Source organism: Ovis canadensis, chromosome 15 (genome assembly GCF_042477335.2).
Source record: "Ovis canadensis isolate MfBH-ARS-UI-01 breed Bighorn chromosome 15, ARS-UI_OviCan_v2, whole genome shotgun sequence".
In the NCBI taxonomy this organism is placed as follows: domain Eukaryota; kingdom Metazoa; phylum Chordata; class Mammalia; order Artiodactyla; family Bovidae; genus Ovis; species Ovis canadensis.
This window is the reverse complement of record NC_091259.1, coordinates 45,847,638-45,866,275: the sequence shown is the minus strand read 5'-3', so window position 1 is coordinate 45,866,275 and position 18,638 is coordinate 45,847,638. Positions and strand designations below refer to the sequence as shown.

Genomic DNA, 18,638 nt, shown 5'->3' with positions numbered 1-18,638 from the left:
GGAATTCAGAAACCAGTTTTTAAACAGGAGAAAGGTAAAGGAAAGAGTAGTACAGAATGTGATATTTGGAGTAAAACATATTCATTCTGCTTCTATACATGCTAAAAATGTACAATTGATCCTTGAATGACATGGGTTTGAACTGTGTGGGCCCGCTTATGTGGAGTATCTTTTTCAGCAATAAATACTACAGTTCTACACCATCTGTGGTTGGTGGAATCCATGGATGTAGCATCTCAAATATGGAGGAAGAACATGTAGGGAGGGCCTGCTGTAAATGACACCTGATATTCAACTGCATGAAGGGTATTGGTGCCCCTAACTCCCAAGTTGTTCAAGGATTTGTTGTACTCTGTACTGATATTTTCATGTACCATCTTTAGCATCACATTTACAGCATGTTAAAGGGTAACAATTTTAACCACTGTTAAATTATTCAACAGGGGCTGAACAGTAGGAATAGTTTACCAACCCCTCACCTGAGGAGGAGCTCAGGAACCTCAGGTCTGCCACCTATCGACCAGACTTCTCCAAGGTGGGAACGAAATAATGGCAAACGGCCTCACCAAGAATTTGGCATTTTAAGGTAAAATCCCCAGAGCATTTTCAAGAAGCCTGAATCTCTTACAGCCACTTCGTTTCTGTGAATGAAGTGTGAAATAATTCTGAAAGCCTAAAGGAACCCTGAAAGTGTTTTAGGTATAGGACAGCATGGTTTGTAATGTGGCCTGGTAGAGAAACTGATCCTTAAAAAGAAGGTAATCTGCCTTCTCCACCCAAAACAGGCAAGCTGGATACAAAGCATGCTGGAGCCCTAAGAACATGAACCAGGGAGGCAGTGTAAGCAACGAGAATCAGTTTTAGATGTGAAACCGGGAAGACCAGGGTAGAGGTGGCCAAATTGGAGGCAGTCATCATCCACTGCTGAGTGTTCTTGTTGGTCCGTAGTTTGACTTGTGAAAGCAGGAGCACCCCACGGTTCACCCCACATGCTGCCTCAGACGTGAGGTATAGGTAGCAGGACACTTTCAAGCCCTGTTCCTGCTGGGGAACTAAGACTACTAATACATTCTGTATCCTGTTGAGGATTTACCTGGAACTAAGCAGTGCTTATCCTGCAAAGGAAGAGTGTCGGTAACTACAGCCAGGAGAGGCTGGGAGATAGCAGGACCCGAGATCTTCTGAATGTAAGCATATCCATTTACTCTGCAAACAAAGGATTCCATACTTGGCCTGTTAATGGCCAGGACAGATATTTATCTGTGTGAGTTATAGGCATCTATGTAGTCAGTTACATAACCATAGTTAAATTGTGAGTGAAGTCGCATCCGACGCTTTGTAGTCAATGTAAATTTCCTGTTAAACCATTCTGTTAGGACTGAGCTGTGTTGGTCTTTAATAACTTGATCTGTGTAGTTACACATTTGAAACAGTAGGTGGCAGTGTTGGATCAGAGCTATTTCTGTTCAACTTTCTATTAGCATTTTATATATGAAATGATTAGATAATTGTAATTTTCCAGATTCTTCTGTGATTTATTAATTTGAATCTTCTACAATACGTTCAACTAAACGAAACTCCATTTTTGTAAAAGAAAAACTGAGTGAAATGATACATAAAACAAGAATGGATTCAAGTGTGAAGAGAATGTTACAGGAAAATGAGCTTTCGTCCAAAGCTTGCCCAGAGCTTAAACATGATAATAGTTTTTGTTGCTGTTGTTTGGCGTTTTTTTTTTTTTTTTTTTTTTTTATAACGGAAGCAGGATATGACGAAATAAATGACGTTGGGAACTGAAAATACGACAGGTATTTCTTAACCCTGGGAGACATCATCTTGAGAATAGTTTTGAGTTTAAGAAAGAATGATGAAAATGATTCTATTTTTTCATCTTTCCGTCACACTGACGTAACAGCAACGTTTTTAAAATTAAATGTCTGATACATTGAGTTAAGGTTATTTTTACTGCCTCCACATAATAATAAGAAACGTGGTCCAAGGAAAACTAATTTTTATATGAACATATATCTCAGAATTAAAGGTAAATGCAGGCAGATTCAATATATTTACTTAATATTCATTAGAACAAAATTATTATGCCTCATAAAAGATTTAGAACTCTAAAGGATAAAGTAATTGGTGGTATTATGAAACATCTCCTTTAAAGAGGCAAGGTTAGAAGGAATTTTTCTAGTGTGCAGGAGCTGAAGCTGCTATGTAATGAATTTCTAAGTGTACTTTGAACATAGGGTAAAGGGGAATATGTGAAGCATTTACAAGCCTCTTCCTTTTGAAATTCAAGTCTCTGGATCAGTGCTGTCCAGCAGAAATGTCTGTCACGATGGGGATGTTTTACAGCTGTGCGTCCAGTTTGGTTGTCGCTAGGTACATGTGTCTATTGCTCACTTGAAATGTGTCTATCATGACTAAGGAAGTTAAAGTTGATTTGATTTTAATTAGTTAAAATACAAAGAGCCATACTCAGCTATCATACAGACCTAAGTGGCAACCGTATTAGGTAGCATAGCTATACATCTTTAATGTATGGTGACATTTTGTTTGGGAACCTTCAGGTTTTAGAAGCACAGAACTAACAGGCTTGTGACTGAACTCATGAGGCATTTGTTTCAAATTTATTAGAGTACTCCAGAATGGAGAGTACATTTCCTAGTTTTGATATGAATGCAGCTGTAGATTCTGATCATAAACTCTCTATGATTTTAAATGACCCTGCCCATGATTTCAACATGATGTAAACATTGAACCTCTTGCTCCCTGAAACTATGTCTGAAACCTAATTTCTCATCTCTCCAGCTGCTTTTCCCTCTGTTACTGTTATTCTGTCATTTCCTGGCACAGTGCTGGCTGAAATCCTCTAATTTTGTGGTTGCTTACAAAACTGATTTACCTAGAAAACCTTGGTGTTGTCTTTACATCCTGTTGTTGCCTTACTCTATAGATAACAGCTGTCACGTCTAATCTCCAAAGCTCTTTACCTCTCTATTCCCTTTTTCCTTTATCACTCTGCCTATATTATTTCATGCTTTCATTATTGCTTATGTGGGCTGTTGAATTATCCTTCCCATTTCTAATATTCTTCACTACCCAATCCATCTTCTACCTTCCACCAGAAATTGTCCTTAAACAAAATTTTGATTATATTTATTTTTCTAATCATTTTTTGAACCTTTATCGTGCCTGTAGAATACTGCCCCAATTCCTAGCCTGAGATTTAAAATTCTGTTAATCCCTCATGACAAAGCTACACCCTTACTTAGAAAAATTAAACAGAGATACACGAGCAATCTCGCAAAGAGGAGTAGAAAAATGGTTTGGGGAGCTCTCTACATGAAAATAACAGGTACATAAGTTGTGTTAGATTTTTCCTTAAAGAAGACACTTCCTTGAAGAGGAAACTTCCTTGAAGTCTTCTCATAAAACTTTTTTAGTTTCACTCCCTTAGAAAATTAAGCTGAATTATACTTTTTAGCTGCCTTATTTGTGTAAAGTGTAAGATAGGACTTAATTTTGCCTTTTTTTTTAATGCTTTGCCTGGAGAAAAAAAATGCAGTATTATAAACTTTGTGATAGGTATTACTAGGAAAAACATAAGAAGAGATAGTTTTAGTTGAACAGCTCCTGTGTTACCTACTCTTAGCACTGTTCATCTCTGAGAGGACTTGAGATGTTAATTAAGAAGGCCATTACTTTTTAACACTAGAATAACTCCAGTATCACTTTCATTTATCTGAAACTCCAGGCAAGTTAAACTGTTTGATATTCCCTCTGTTTGTGCACATGTGTGCCCTTCTACCTAGAATAGACCTCTCACCCTTACTTCTGTATGTCCTTAAAGACTGGGCTCAGATGTCACAGCTAAACAGTAACACACTGACACCCCTCCTTTGTTCTCTAAGGAATAGTAATCTGTTTTGCCTCTGAGTCTCCTTAACATGTTTTCTTTGCTCTTTCATGGAAATTTTCATTTCCTACCTGTTTTAGACATTACGACCCTTCTGAGACCTGCTGGACTTACTGTGAAGGGTTTGGGATTACATTAAAACAGGTCTTTGAAGATGAACAGCTGCATAACAAGTATCCTGCAGGAGTATGCTATCCACATGACACTGGATACTCTTTTCTGCTTCAGTTTCAGACCCAGGATGACATTTTGCTGGTCAGGAAATTCCAGCAAGGTTGAATTTATGTTTTGGGGGGTTAGCTGACAGTTGAATTATCCAGGCACAGAAAGCGTGGCTGAACTGCTGTGCATGGATTGCTGGGACCCAGACCCTCCCTGTGGACAGACGGTACAAATTCAGAGCTCACAGCTCATTTCCTTTGAACAGATTTTCCCTGGGAAACACAGGCAAATCCCGTACCAAAACTTTGAGGGCTATCAGCTGTAGGTACTACACCACCAAAGAGGCTTGCCTTTAACCTATTCTGATTCATCGTTCATCATGGAAAGTGCTCTTTAATTAAACCTAATAATGTTGCCTGGCAATAGTATGTCCCCTAAATAATGTACTTGGGAACCAGCTTCTCAATTATGTGTCTCATAATTTATTAGCGAATTATACTAAAGCCTGGACCCTATTTGAACTGCAGAGATTCAAGACAGCTAACTGGTGTCATCCCACTCAGTTCTTAAGATAATGACTCTGCAAAATCTGGACATTGTATAGCCAACAAGTTTTTACAGCTACTTAAAAAATAATAATACATGAAATGATATAAACCTTGTCAAGGTAATTTGCATTGATTGTCTTAGAAATCAGCTGTTAATATATGGCTTAACTCTATGACCATAACATTTGACATCTCTTGCAATGTAATTCTGACTTTAATCATCTTCTTGCCAACTATTAATAATCACTGGGACTCCTAGCCTATTTTGCCCTCTATTTTCTTCAGTATTGTTTTATATATCTCATTACGGTAAATATTTATCTGGTTCTAGGCAAAGAATTAATGGGATGATTCTGGAACTGAGCTGAAAACCTGTAATTTGACCTATACTTCTCAATTCTAAACAACTAACCATTTTAATTACTAGAAGACACCCCCTCCTCGCCCCCGTTCAGGTAGAAGACTAGGGAGTGTGCTTCAGGGCTCTTCTCTGAAGGAGAAAAACCTGTCTTTGTTTTGAATATTAATAAGGAAGTAGGTGTTGGTAGAGTACACAGATTGTTCTATTTGAATATTGCCCTGGGTGGCATTGCTACTCTTCTTTCCCCATCTCTCCCACTCCTTTTGAAGGCAATGAATATTCAAATACAAAGAATGATTGCACACTGGTAGGGAGATGAGTTTATTGAGTGTTATGAACATACTGCCTCTTTTTAAAACATTGTGAACAAATTATTATTACTATTAGCTTGAGCAAAAAAAATTACAGAATCTAGAGGCTAGATGTTATCTTAGAAAAGTTCTTTATTCTAAACCTCTAATTTTACAGATGGCGAAACACACAAAGATAACATCAGAATTGTCTTGTGGAAAGAGCATACACTTCAGAGTCAGAAAAATTTAAGAGTCAGAGAAATTTGAAGTTGAATTTTATCTCTGCCACTGTGAATTTTAGCTTAACACAATACTAAGCCTCTCAAAGCCTCAGTTTTCTTATCTAATAACAAAGTTGTTCAGATGACTAAAAGAGATGAAGTATGCAAATTACCTGAAATAATGAATGATGCATAATATTCAAAATAGTGCTGTTATTTTTATAATTTTTATTCACGAAAATTTTTCTGTGGATAAATTGGTTGCCAACTGTTTTTACAAGCCTTCTGTTTGTTATCTAGAATTTTTTTTATCTCATAAGATTATAAGACAAACTAGATTTTGAGAAAAAGGTCCAAAGAAAGCCTCAAAGCAGGAGTGAGCGAAAGAGTCCGTTCACTCAGAACTGGAGAGAGAAAAGATCTGTTCTCTTGAAAAGTGAGAATAGCAACCTAAAGACAGGATCATTCATTTAATCCAGTAATGTCTCCTGAACACCTTTACCAGGCACTGACTGTGCTGTACCCACAACTGAATGAAGAGGTGTATCTTATGGCCTCTGAAAGGAATTCACAAGTTAGTGAGGCGTAAGCATCTGTGGCATGGATATATATAACAGACATGGACAAAAACCTCTAAGGTCACAGAAAAACAGATCTTCCTTGAGTAAGGGGGTATGGGAGTACACAAAAAATGGAGTTGGAGGGAGGGGGAAGCTTACTGAGAACTCAGCCTATACTAACAAAAAGTTGAGTGAAAAATAAAGACACGAGATTTGTTCTTAATCCTGTGGCAAAGTGCCCACATCAGGGTTGACTAACAGAAGAAAAAAGGATAGTGAATATCTAAGAAAGGAAGTCCTATATGTATGGCCCTCGGCCAAGGGCTTTAAAATATGTAATCTTAAAACGCATTTTATATATCAATTGGTATACTATGATTGCTCACCTATATTTAATTTCTTCATAAGGACCCTAAAACCTACAATAAATATTTCAGTTATAGGATATGACTGTGTTAACGGGTAATCAATTATCTGTGCAGAAGGGGAATGGAAGATAGTGAAAAAACGTATGTTTTAGGTCAGTAATTGTCAGTGAGGTCCCTGGACCACCTAAGCACTTGTCAGACATGCCAATTGTGACCTTTTCCCAGAGCTATTGAATCAGAAATCTTGGTGGTGGGAGTAGCAGTCTGTGTTACAAAGAGCCCTCCAGTGATACTGATAACCTGCTTCTTGCCAGGGTTCAGCAAATTACAGCCTGTGGATCTAATGAGGACCATACCTGTCTTTTGTCAATAAAATTATATTGAAAAACATGATTTTACTCATTTGTTTATCATTGGTTATGGCTGTTTTTATACCGCAGTGGCAGAATTGAGTAATTGTAGAGACCTTATGGCTTGCAAAGTCCAAAGTAGTTACTACTTGGTTCTTTACAGAAAAAATTTGCTGGTGCCTGCTTTACTCTGGATGTATAAGCAGATATTTGCTAATGAATTGAAGACCATAAGAAAAAAATGAATTTTTCATGTTTTTAAAAATCTTAACCTGTTATCTTTCCCTTTTAGTCAAGGATGCTATCTAAATGGGCCTTTTAGTTCAAATCTACTGACAGTCCCGAAGCAAAGGTCATCATCTGTATCGTTAACTCACCATGTAGGTCTAAGAAGAGCTGGTAAGAAATCATTCTTTGTGACTTAAATATGGGAGGTCTCAAACTATATGGTAGTGCAAACTTTTCATTACCTATTAACAGCTGAGGATATATTTTCTCAGATATGAATAGAAACTATTCTTAGCTGAGAACAGGGTTTTCATTACCTCTTCATAGATGAGATGGTTGGATGGCATCACTGACTCAATGTACATGAGCTTGAGCAAACTCTGGGAGATAGTGAAGGACAGGAAAGCGTGCTGCCGTTTATGGGGTCGCAAAGAGTCGGACACGACTGAGCGACTGAACTGAACTGAAATGAACTGAAGTTAACATAAAGCTAAGCAGTTTGGGTTGGCTGTTAGTTGACAATTTGCTCATTTGTTTGTTAATTTTTGAACATATACTATGTATCAGGAACTTTGTTAGGCACTGAGGATTCAGGGATAAAATATAGAACTATTTAACCTGAATAGTTGTAGACAAAGAGCAAAGGAAAACCCTCAGTAAAGGGCATTCTTTTGTAGCATGGTGATTGTAGAGGAGGAAAAAAAAATCTTAATATGAGAGTAGGAAAAATCCTGACTGTATCCTATATCCTAATAAAGCAAAGCGAAGCAAAGTGAAAGCAAAGTCGCTTAGTCATGTCCAACTCTTTGCGAGCACATGGACTGTAACCAGGCTCCTCCATCCATGGGATTTTCTAGGCAAGAATACTGGAGTGGGTTGCCGTTTCCTTCTCCAGAGGATCTTCCTGACCCAGGAATCAAACCCGGGTCTCCCGCATTGTAGGCAGACGCTTTACCATTTGAGCCATCAGGGAAGATATAACCTAATAAGCCACCCTTAATAGAATCTTGGGGTGGGGGTGGGGGCTGTTAATCTACATATTGTTAGTTTTAGGTGTACAACAAAATGATTTGATGTTTGTATATACTATAAAATGATCACCATAATGAGTCTAGTTAACATCTGTCACCATAGTTACAAGTTTTTTTTCTTGTGATGAGAACTTTCAAGATCTATTCTCTTAACTTTCAAATACACAATACAGTATTATTAACTATAGTCACCAAAGATGATGAAATGGCATATTTAAAGTATTGCCAAAACAAAAATTGCCAACCTGAAATTCTTTATCCAGTGAAGATACCCTTTAAAATTTAAGGTGAAATAACAAGTGTTTTTTATACAAAAAAAAAAGGTAAAATGTATTGCTTGTAGATGTGCACTATTGAGATTTAGCAAAGAAAATTCTTTAGATAGGAGGAAAGTGATCCAAATTGAAGCATGGATCTGCAGGAACGAATGAAAAGCACTGGTAAGCCTAAATATGTGGGTGCATGAAAACAATGACTCCCTGCAGTTTGCATAATGTATAAAGAAGTATATGGAAACAGTGGCATAAAGGGTGTGGAAAGGGGTACATTGGATGTACTAGCAGTGATTGAAAAGTACTAAAAAGTTCTGTTTTAAAAGAAACTAATACTTCAAAGATGTACACTGTAATATCCAGTGTCACAGTCAAAAAAAGTGTTACTCAGTTGTGTCCAGCTCTTTGCTACCCCATGGACTGTAGCCCACCAGGCTCCTCTGTCCATGGAATTGTCCAAGCAAGAATACTGGAGTGGGTTACCATGCCCTCCTCCAGGGGATCTTCCCGACCCAGGGATCAAACCTGGGTCACCTGCATTGCAGACAGATTCTTTATCATCTGAGCCACCAGGGACAAAAATAGGAGCAAAAAACTAAACTGCTTCAGAATTTTGGAAGTTAACAGAAGCCAGAGAACACACTAGAAATCATCTGTACAAGAGAAACTAACTACTGAACCTTGGTGAGGCTTTGGGTTCTATGACAATTTAATTGAAAGCAGTTCCCAAACCCTCTCTCCCCAGCTCAATGGTACTACAGCTAAAAGCCACTCGCTTTGCAGTCATTAAAGTCTGACCTCTTTAAAAACTGCATTAAAAGCAATAACCTGAGAGTACAGTAAATGTTTTGTCCAAACTCACTGGAAAACATCTTTGTTCCCAGGTTGTTGTGGATAATTCATTTGACTGAGAGCTCAGCTCTCCAAAAAAATAACACCAACAAAAAACACCCACCACCCTCTGCCAGCAACATTTTGAGTGGGTAAAGCTGTGATTTCAACTAAGGCAAACAAGAACTGATTGGAAATTTAAAAGGAAATCCTGGACACTAGATGACCACACGAAAGTGAAAAGCTCTGGCATATGCCTGAAGATCTGCTAGGCTGAGCACATTTTCAGGGCTGTGCACATGCTCAGGAAAGATTTGTGAAAGGAGAAGGCCCTGGCTGCTCCACTTGTAGCTGACCTTGAAGTGCTGCACAAGCAGGAAGTAAAAGCTAAAGCTGTTTTTTAAACTGCCTGGAAATTTGAAGTTGTAACTTTTCAAACATATTCCCATCAACAAATGATGACACATAGGCAAGACATTTAAAGAAATTTTCTGTCTCAACTAAATCATACTGACCCACGGGTGACTTCTAAGAAGTCAAGCATAAATCAAAGAGGAAAGGGGAAAAAAGGCATCAGAGCACTCAGTGGCTACACACCTCAGTGAAAAAAAACCTACATTATGAGTTCAGGAGATCACTCAATGAATAGTCAGAAATAAAATGAACAAACACAAAATAAGCCACATAAACCTTGAGGGTGGGAGAGATCTGATACTAGAATTGTTACAGTATAGTATCTAAATGTCCAGTTTTCAATTAAAAAAAATTTATGAAGCATGCAAAGAAACAGGATGAAAAACAGCCAACAGAATTTCTGTGAGTGAGCTTGGACTTTGGATTTAACAATGGCTTTAAATTTGCTACCATTATATCTTTAAAGAACTTCAGGAAACCATATCTAAAGTAAGAAGAGTTTGACAACAATATCTCACCAAGGAAAGAATATAAAGAATTAGAAATTATATGATGAAATTATAAAATAATTTAAATAATTATAAAATAGTCATCACTTCTACTCAATATTGGGTTAGAGGTTCTACTCTGAGAAGTTTAGGTAAAAACAATGAAAGGAAGATGTAAAACTATTTGCAGACAACATCATCATATATTTATAAATCCTAAGAAATTCCTTAAAACCTATTACAACAAATAGACAAATTAATCAGTGTGGCAGGATATAAAATCTGTACGCAAAAATCAGTTACATTTCTATATACTAGCAATGAACAGTGCAAAACTGAAATTAAGAATTCCATTTAAAGTTAGCATCAAAGAGAATAAAATGCTTTGGGATAAATTTAGCAAAATAGTTCAAGACTTGTACACTGAAAACTATGAAACATTGGAATTAAAGACCCAAATATTATTTTGTTGCTGTTTGGTACTGCACAGCATGTGGGATCTTAGTTCCTCATCCAGAGACTTGAACCTGTGCCCCCAGCAGTGGAAGTGTGGAGTCCTGTCAGGGAATTCCCAGGAAGACCCAGATAAATGGAAAGATATCCCATATTCATGGATCAGAAGACTTGGTGGTGTTAAGAGGACAATAGTCCTCAAATGGTTCTAAACTTAGTACAATCCTTAACAAAATCTGTGCTGGCTTCTTTGCAGAAATTTGACAAGCTGATCCTAAAATTCATGTCAGAATTCAAGGTACCCAGAGTAGCCAAAACAATCTTTAGTAAAAAAGAAAAAAAAAATCTAGAGATTCATTCACACTTGTAAATTTAAACTTGCTACCAAGCTGTGGTTATCAAGACACTGATTGACAGTGATACTGGCATAAGGATATTCCAAATCAGTGGAATAGAATTGAGAGTCCAGAAATAAACCATTACATGGTCAACTGATTTTCAGCCAGCGTGCCATGGTAATCCAGTGGGGAAGGAATAGTGTTTTTAATAAATGATGCTGGAACACCTGGATAGATACACATATGAAAAAGGGTGAATTTGAACCATACCTGTCATCATACTCAAAAATTAACCTAAAATGCTCATAAACTCAAATCTAAGTATGAAACCATAAAACTTGTAGAAGAAAACATAAGAGAAAATCTTTGTGACTTTGGATATTCTTAGATATGACGCCAGAAGTACAGTGCATGAATGAAAATTGATAATAGGAATTCATTAAAATGAAAAACATTTGCACTTCAAAAAACACCTAAAGAAAGTGAGAAGACAATCCATAAGATGGGAGAAAATATTTGCAAATTATAATTTGACTATGAACTTGTGTATTCACAATAGACAAAGATGTCTTCAGTTCAGTTCAGTCGCTCAGGCATGTCTGACTCTTTGCAACCCCATTGGCTGCAGCATGCCAGGCTTCCCTGTCCATCACCAACTCTCGGAGCTTGCTCAACCTCATATCCATTGAGTCGGTGATGCCATCTAACCATCTCATCCTCTGTCGTCCCCTTCTCCTCCCTCCTTTGATCTTTCTCAGCATCAGGGTCTTTTCCAGTGAGTCAGTTCTTCGCATCAGGTGGCCAGAGTCTTACAGAAGACATCTTACAACTCAGTAATAAAAACACAAATGATCTCACTAAAAAATTGGTGAAAGATTTGAATAGATGTTTCTCCAGAGGAGTTATACCAGTGGCCCTTACCCATGAAAAGATACTCAGCATTATTAGTCATTAGGGAAATGCAAATCAAAACCACAATGAACCATGACTTCCACTATGGTGTCTATAATTCTCAAGGCAGTATAACAAGAATTGGAAAAATGTTCAAAAGTAGGAACACTCATATATCACTGATGGGAAAGTAAAATGCTACAGTTACTTTGGAAGACAATTTGGCAGTTCAGTACTTGAATAGAGAAATAAAATTGTGCTATATTCATACATACAATTTTATATGTCATTCAAAATGAGTGAACATGTGAAATATCTTTTAAAAATGTTGAGTAAAGTAAGCAAGGCATAAAAGCATTTATACTGCCTGATTCTATTTACAAAGTTCAAAGAAAGTGCAAAACTAATCTAAATTGTTAAAGAGATATATATGTGGTACAAATATAAAGAAAGACAAGAAAAACAGTACCATAACGTCAAAGTAATGCTTTCCTTTAATGAAAGGACTGAGAATTAGATACTGGACATGGGTTTCTGATCTCTGGCCATGTTTTATATTTTAGCCTGAGTGGTGAGCATTCCTGTTATAACTTTTCTGTATGTTATATTTCACACTTTAAAAGGTTTAGAATAACAATGGTAAATCTGTATTGTAGAAAGTATTTCTTAGAGGTTGCTAAGGTGTTTCAGTACCATTTTGTCATCTCCTCAAAAGCTTTTCTACATTATATCAAATTTCTACCCTAAAATTAGTTTATCCTTTATTCTTCTCAGCCTGTTTGTCAGAGTTTTGGACACTCTCTAGGAGAATCCCAGGGACGGCGGAGCCTCGTGGGCTGCTGTCTATGGGGTCGCACAGAGTTGGACACGACTGAAGCGACTTAGCAGCAGCAGCAGCAGTATAATTAAAGAAAAGAATGCTGAAAATTGGAACTTTAGTCTCCAGTTAATAACTAACATTATTTTGACAGGCAAGATAGTTCCCCTCTCTAGTCCTCAGTTTCTTCTTCTGAAACATTTAAGTGTTTGACCAGATGATTTATAAAAATCTTTTTTTCAGCCCTAACATGCTATGAAAATATAGGAGCCTCTAAACAGGTCAGTTTGATAGAACAGCAGTGGCAGCCCTGCCTATGTGAAATGAAAATGCTGTTTAATTCACAGGATTATTATGAAGATTAAATAAAAGAACACACATTGTATTTGTCAGGGTTTTCCAGAAAAACAGAACTAACAGGATGTTTGTGTATGTGTATATACCCATACATATATATTGGAGAGGGGGACAGTGATTGACTGATCGATGGGGATTGGCTTGCCAGATTGCCAGGTCCAAAACGATTAGGGCAGGCTGCCAACCTGGAAATCGTAGCAGGAGTCAGTATTGCACTCTTGACTCTGAAGGCAATCTGGAAGCAAAATTCCTTCCTCTCTGGAGGGGCTCAGTTTTTTCTCTTAAGGCCTTCAACAAATTGAATGAGGCCAACCCACATAGCAGTGGGTAATCTGCTTTATTCAGTCTAGTGATTTAGATGTTAGTCGCATCTGAAAAAAACCTTCACAGCAACATCTAGACTAGATTTTAACCAAACAACTGGGCATGATAGCCCAGCCAAGTTGACGCACAAAATTAACCATCACATACATCTGTAACTATGTCTGAAAATACCATGGTACCTTAATAACTGTTATTTGCTTTCCTCTCTGATTCTCACTTTACTTGAATCTTTTTTTTTGAAATAAAGTTTTAAATCTACCTACACCTCTCTAGATGCACCCTTAGTTCAAGGTACCTAGCAAAGGCTCTTGAATAAATGAACAGGATTAGGGATGTATTTCTGAAGCACTTTTTCCCTCTTATTTTAGCACTCACTTAGCACTTGTTTGTATTTTCCACTAGCCTTTTTTAGGTTTGTTGAACACTGTAGGGATGGCATCTTTTTCTCCGTTGTGAAACCCAGGACATTTTCCAGCATATAATAGGCTCTCAAATACTTGTTAAATGAATGAATGAGCTGGAAAGATGTAGATTTTATTTAAGGGATCTGCTGTTGTGTTCATATAATTTTATCATACGCTCATATAATTTTATCATGCTCAGCTTGCTCAATGCTACTAAGAACTCTGTTTCCAAAATAAAAATGAATTTTATTGTATTAAAAAATACAGTAAAGATGGTAAAACAGATAATCAGGCTGGTAGGGACGAAAGATGAAGATTAATAGGGATTAGGAAAATCTGTGCCACTCATTATCGTGTACACACATTATTATCATTATTATGTACATTTTCCTCATACTCTTGGTATTTACTATTATGTGTCATCCTGCCACAGAGTGTTTATTCCACGGTCATTGATGATAATATAGTCTATATTCTGCCTGAATTCGTGGAATGTCTTGATGATAGAAGACATGTAGAAATGTAGTTTTATCATTTAATTGTAAATGCTTTGCATTCTTTAAAAAAGAAACCATCTGCCTGCAATGTGGGAGATCTGAGTTTGATCCCTGGGTGGGGAAGATCCCCTGGAGAAGGAAATGGCAACCCACTCCAGTATTCTTGCCTGGAGAATCCCATGGATGGAGGAGCCTGCTGGGCTACAGTCCACGGGGTTGCAAAGAGTTGGACACGACTGAGCGACTTCACTTTTGCTTTCTTTAAAGAAGAACTTTATAAGTACCCAAACATAGACAATAAACAGATACATGCATACATAATATCTCTTTCTTCTCTTTCAATTTTTAAGGTGGTTTACCAAGCCTGAATTCAACCAGTCATGGACCAATGTCTGCTGGCTCTCCAACTAACCGATCACCTATAGAATTTCCTGATACTGCTGAATTTCTTACTAAACCACCTGTCATTTTACACAAATCTTTGAGCAGTACACCCAATTCACCAGATTTTTATCAGCAGTTTAGAAATTCTGATAGCAATTTATGTAACAGGTAAGTTTCCCAGATGTTTATGGTTTCAAAATATAGGTTATTTTAATAAAGTACTCCTAGTTTTCTAGTTCTGTATTATAACTAGATGATTAATACTATATCCTTTTCTTCATCTAGTAGTTTTTATTCTAAACAATTTTTTTTTCATTTCACTGCTGTTATTCATTTCCCAGCTAAATGATCTCTATCTAAAGGGAAATATAATGGTATTTTATCCATCATAAGATATCAGTAAATGTATGAAAATTATTTTAGTACTAGTAATTTTATGCACTAATTTAGTACTTACTTACAGTAACCAGTTCATTTGATGTTCATTTTCATTTCTGCTCTTACAATGGTGTTTACCTCTAATCCCAGGGTTACTTTCAAAATATGCTACTTCCTTCACAGGGACAAAGATGTTTTCTAGGATAAAGCCTATTAAGTTTATAGAGAGATTGGAATATTAGGGTATTTTCCAGTTGGGATCTTACAGTTTAAAAAAAAAAAACAGATTTTCTGACTGTATTTAGATAAAAACAAAAATTGTCTCATTTGTCATATATACATATTTACCTGTTTTATTTTACAAGCTGTGGACATCAAATACTGAAATATGATTCAGCATCTGAACCAGAGTCTGGTACAGACTGCCACAGGGAAAAGTCAGGTGAGACTGCAAAAGTCATATGTCTTTAACTTTAAGAACAATCTTAACATTGCTTTTTAAAATGAATAAATGAGTTAAGATATCCATCTTTAAAACAAAGATTACAATGTTTCATCTACTTTACAGAGGAGTTATTAGCAAATTATAAATAATAAATGGTGAAAGTATTTTGAAGGGTAAAAATGTGCTGTATAAATTAACATAGTCTTATGTTACAGTTAGGCTTCATAAATAGTGAAATTATATTAACATTGAAATTTAAATTGCATTATGTAAGCTCAGAAGGGTTTGCATACATTTTAATAATTACACAAACAAGTTGTTTTAAAACTTAGTTATATCATTCTGAAACGTACCCTCAAAAAAGGAATATTGTTGGTGATAAAATTATAGTTGTTTTATAATTTTAAAACACTGATGACTCAAGCATCCGGTAATAGTTAACTAGGTAACTCAGAGCAACATACCTCCTGAAGGTAGCTAGAAAAGTTACAAACTATTAGCAACAACAGTCTGCTTGAAGCCACTGAAGAACTAATGGGCTCCTCAGAATATCCAGTGTAAGACCTGGAGCAGAAGAGAGACTTAGGAAATGAGTCTCGAGTTTGGGGCTACCAAAAGGTGTTTGCTTCTTCCAGAGGGGCCAGTACTGATAGAACAAACAGTCCCTTTTGGTAGCTTCATGGGACAGCTTCTTGGGACTACGGAGATAAAGATTAGAGCTGAAAGTCTGCCGTGATAGGATTAACCTGGTAAACTCTGCAGTACTGCATCTTAAGAGTAAAGGTAAGCCAGAAATAGACAGGCCCTTTCAGGGGTTACAGGTGAACATCAGTCTCTTCACATACTTTAAAATTCACCCTTCCGTAGTGTACAATGTAATAGTTTTGGGGGTTTACATTTTAAAAGATTAAAAAACAACAAGGAAGACCAATCCTTCACATACTTCTGAAAATAGGAGGGCAAACTTCCCAACTCATTCTATAAATAAAGCCAGAATTATTCTGACACCATAAGCAGACAAAAGCATCACAAGAAAAGACAACTAGAGACCAACATTGCCAATATCCTTAACAGAATACTAGCACACTGAATCTTGCAACATATAAAATGTCATATTCATGACATTGGTATTTATACCAGGAATGCAGGGGTGGTATAGCACTTGAAAATTAATTAATGTAATATGCCCCATAAAGAGGGGGGAGGAAATCACATGATAATTAAATAGATGCACAAAAAACATTTGACAAAATCCAACACTCTTTCATGATGAAAACACATAGTATTAGGAAAGTTCATCAGTCTGATTAAGGACATCTTTGAAAGAAAGACAAATTTAACATCATCCTTCCTGGAAACAGCTTGATGCTTTCCCACTAGGATCAAGAATAAAAGAAAGATTTTTGCTTTAAACACTTCTATTCAACATAGTACTGGAGGTTCTAGCCAGGAAAATTTCTAGAAAGATAAAAAGATTAGGAAATCCTGAAGGGAAATAAATAAAACTCTTCTTATTCACAGATCATTTGTTAAAAAAATCCAAAGAATACACACACACACACACACACACACAGAGTCACAAGAGACAAATTCAGTGTACAAAATCAACTGTATTTCTATATACCAGAAATGAACCCTCATAAACTGAAATCAAGAAAACCTTTCTAGGACTTCCCTATTGGTCCAGTGGTCAAGAATCCACCTGCCAGTGAGGGTGTGTGTGTGTGTGTGTGTGGGGTGTCTCCACCTGCCAGTGAGGGTGTGTATGTGTGTCCATCCACCTGCCAGTGAGGGTGTGTGTGTGTATGTGTGCGTGCTCAGTTGTGTCCAACTCTTTGCAACCCCATGGACTGTAGCGCTACAGGCGCCTCTATCCATGGAATTTTCCAGGCAAGAATACTGGAGTGGGTTGCCATTTTCTCCTCCAGGGGATCCTCCCAACCCAGAGATCAAACCTGGGTCTCCTGTATTCCAGGCAGATTCTTTACAACTACACCACAGGAATTCCCTGGCCATTGAGGGGTACACAGGTTCAATGCCTGGTCCAGGAGGATTCCACATGCCACAGGGAAGCTAAGCCCATGCACCACAGCTACTGAAGCAAGAGAAGCCACTTCAATGAAAAGCTCATGTGCTGCAACTAGAGAGAGTACCCCCCACACTCCAAAACCAGAGGCACTTAGCAACGAAGAACCAACGCAGCCAAAAATAAATAAAATTACAAAAAACAATTCCACTTACAATAGTATCAAAAAGAATAAAGTTAGAATAAATTTAATACAAAAATAGATTTATAAACTGAAAACTATAAAAGATTATTGAGAAAAATTAAAGTCTAAATAAATTGAGAGATGTTGCAATAGCAAACAGATTGGAAAAAACAGTACTTTCAACAGGGCTGTTCTTCCAAATTGATCTATAAATTCATCCGAATTCTGATCAAATTCCACAAGGCTTTTTTTTTTTTTTTAAAGTAGAAGTCGACAAGTTGGTGTTAAAATTTACATGGAAATATAAGTGACCTAAAAGTCAAAACAACTGGGAGAAACAACAAATTTGGAGGACTGATACTACCTGATTTTAAAACTTATTTCCACTTTAAAAGATACCAATAACAAAATGAAAGACAAACCACAGATTGGGAGAAAAATTTGCAGTTATATATCTGATAAAGGTCTTATATCTGTGATAGATAACTTTTACAGCTCAATAGTAAGAATCAACTAATTCAATTAAAACACAAGCAAAAGATTTTTTATTATCTGTTGAAAGACTTTCGGTGAAGGATATGAAGGATATAGAGAATGGGTAGTAAATACATGAAAAAATGATTAATGTCATTAGGGAAATGCAAATTAATATTATACTGAGATACCAGTAAACTAGAATAGGCATAATCAAAAAGATAGACAATACCAAGTGCTGGCAAAAATGCAGAGAAATTGGAACCTTGTGCATTGCTGATGGAAATATAAAATGTTAAACCCTCTTCAGAAAACATTTTGACAGTTTCTTTAAAAGTTAGACATAGAGACTTCCCTGGTGGTCCAATGGTTCACAGGTTTGCTCCCTGATTGGGAAACTAAGATACTGCATGCTGTGTGGCACAGCCAAAAAGAAACCAAAACACAAACAGAAAAATAAGACATAAATTTACCATATTACCCAGCACTAACAAGGATAAGAATTTACTCAAGAGAAAAAATAAGAGCACTCAAAGACAGGATTGTGTCTGCTTATGACATCTTTATTCATGATAGTGCTAAACTGGAAATGATCCAAATGTTCATCAACTTGTAAC

General features: G+C 36.7%; 1 protein-coding gene across 1 annotated transcript in view; it reads left to right on the top strand.

Annotated features, from left to right (window-relative positions):
- The window catches only part of PDE3B (phosphodiesterase 3B), a 179,644-nt gene that overhangs the window by 128,169 nt on the left and 32,837 nt on the right, over positions 1 to 18,638 (top strand). Inside the window, exons 4-7 of the mRNA XM_069554317.1 lie at positions 444 to 586; positions 7,078 to 7,184; positions 14,481 to 14,682; positions 15,258 to 15,334. Of these exons, the coding sequence (XP_069410418.1) occupies positions 444 to 586; positions 7,078 to 7,184; positions 14,481 to 14,682; positions 15,258 to 15,334 (529 nt within the window). The remainder of the gene's footprint in view (positions 1 to 443; positions 587 to 7,077; positions 7,185 to 14,480; positions 14,683 to 15,257; positions 15,335 to 18,638) is intronic.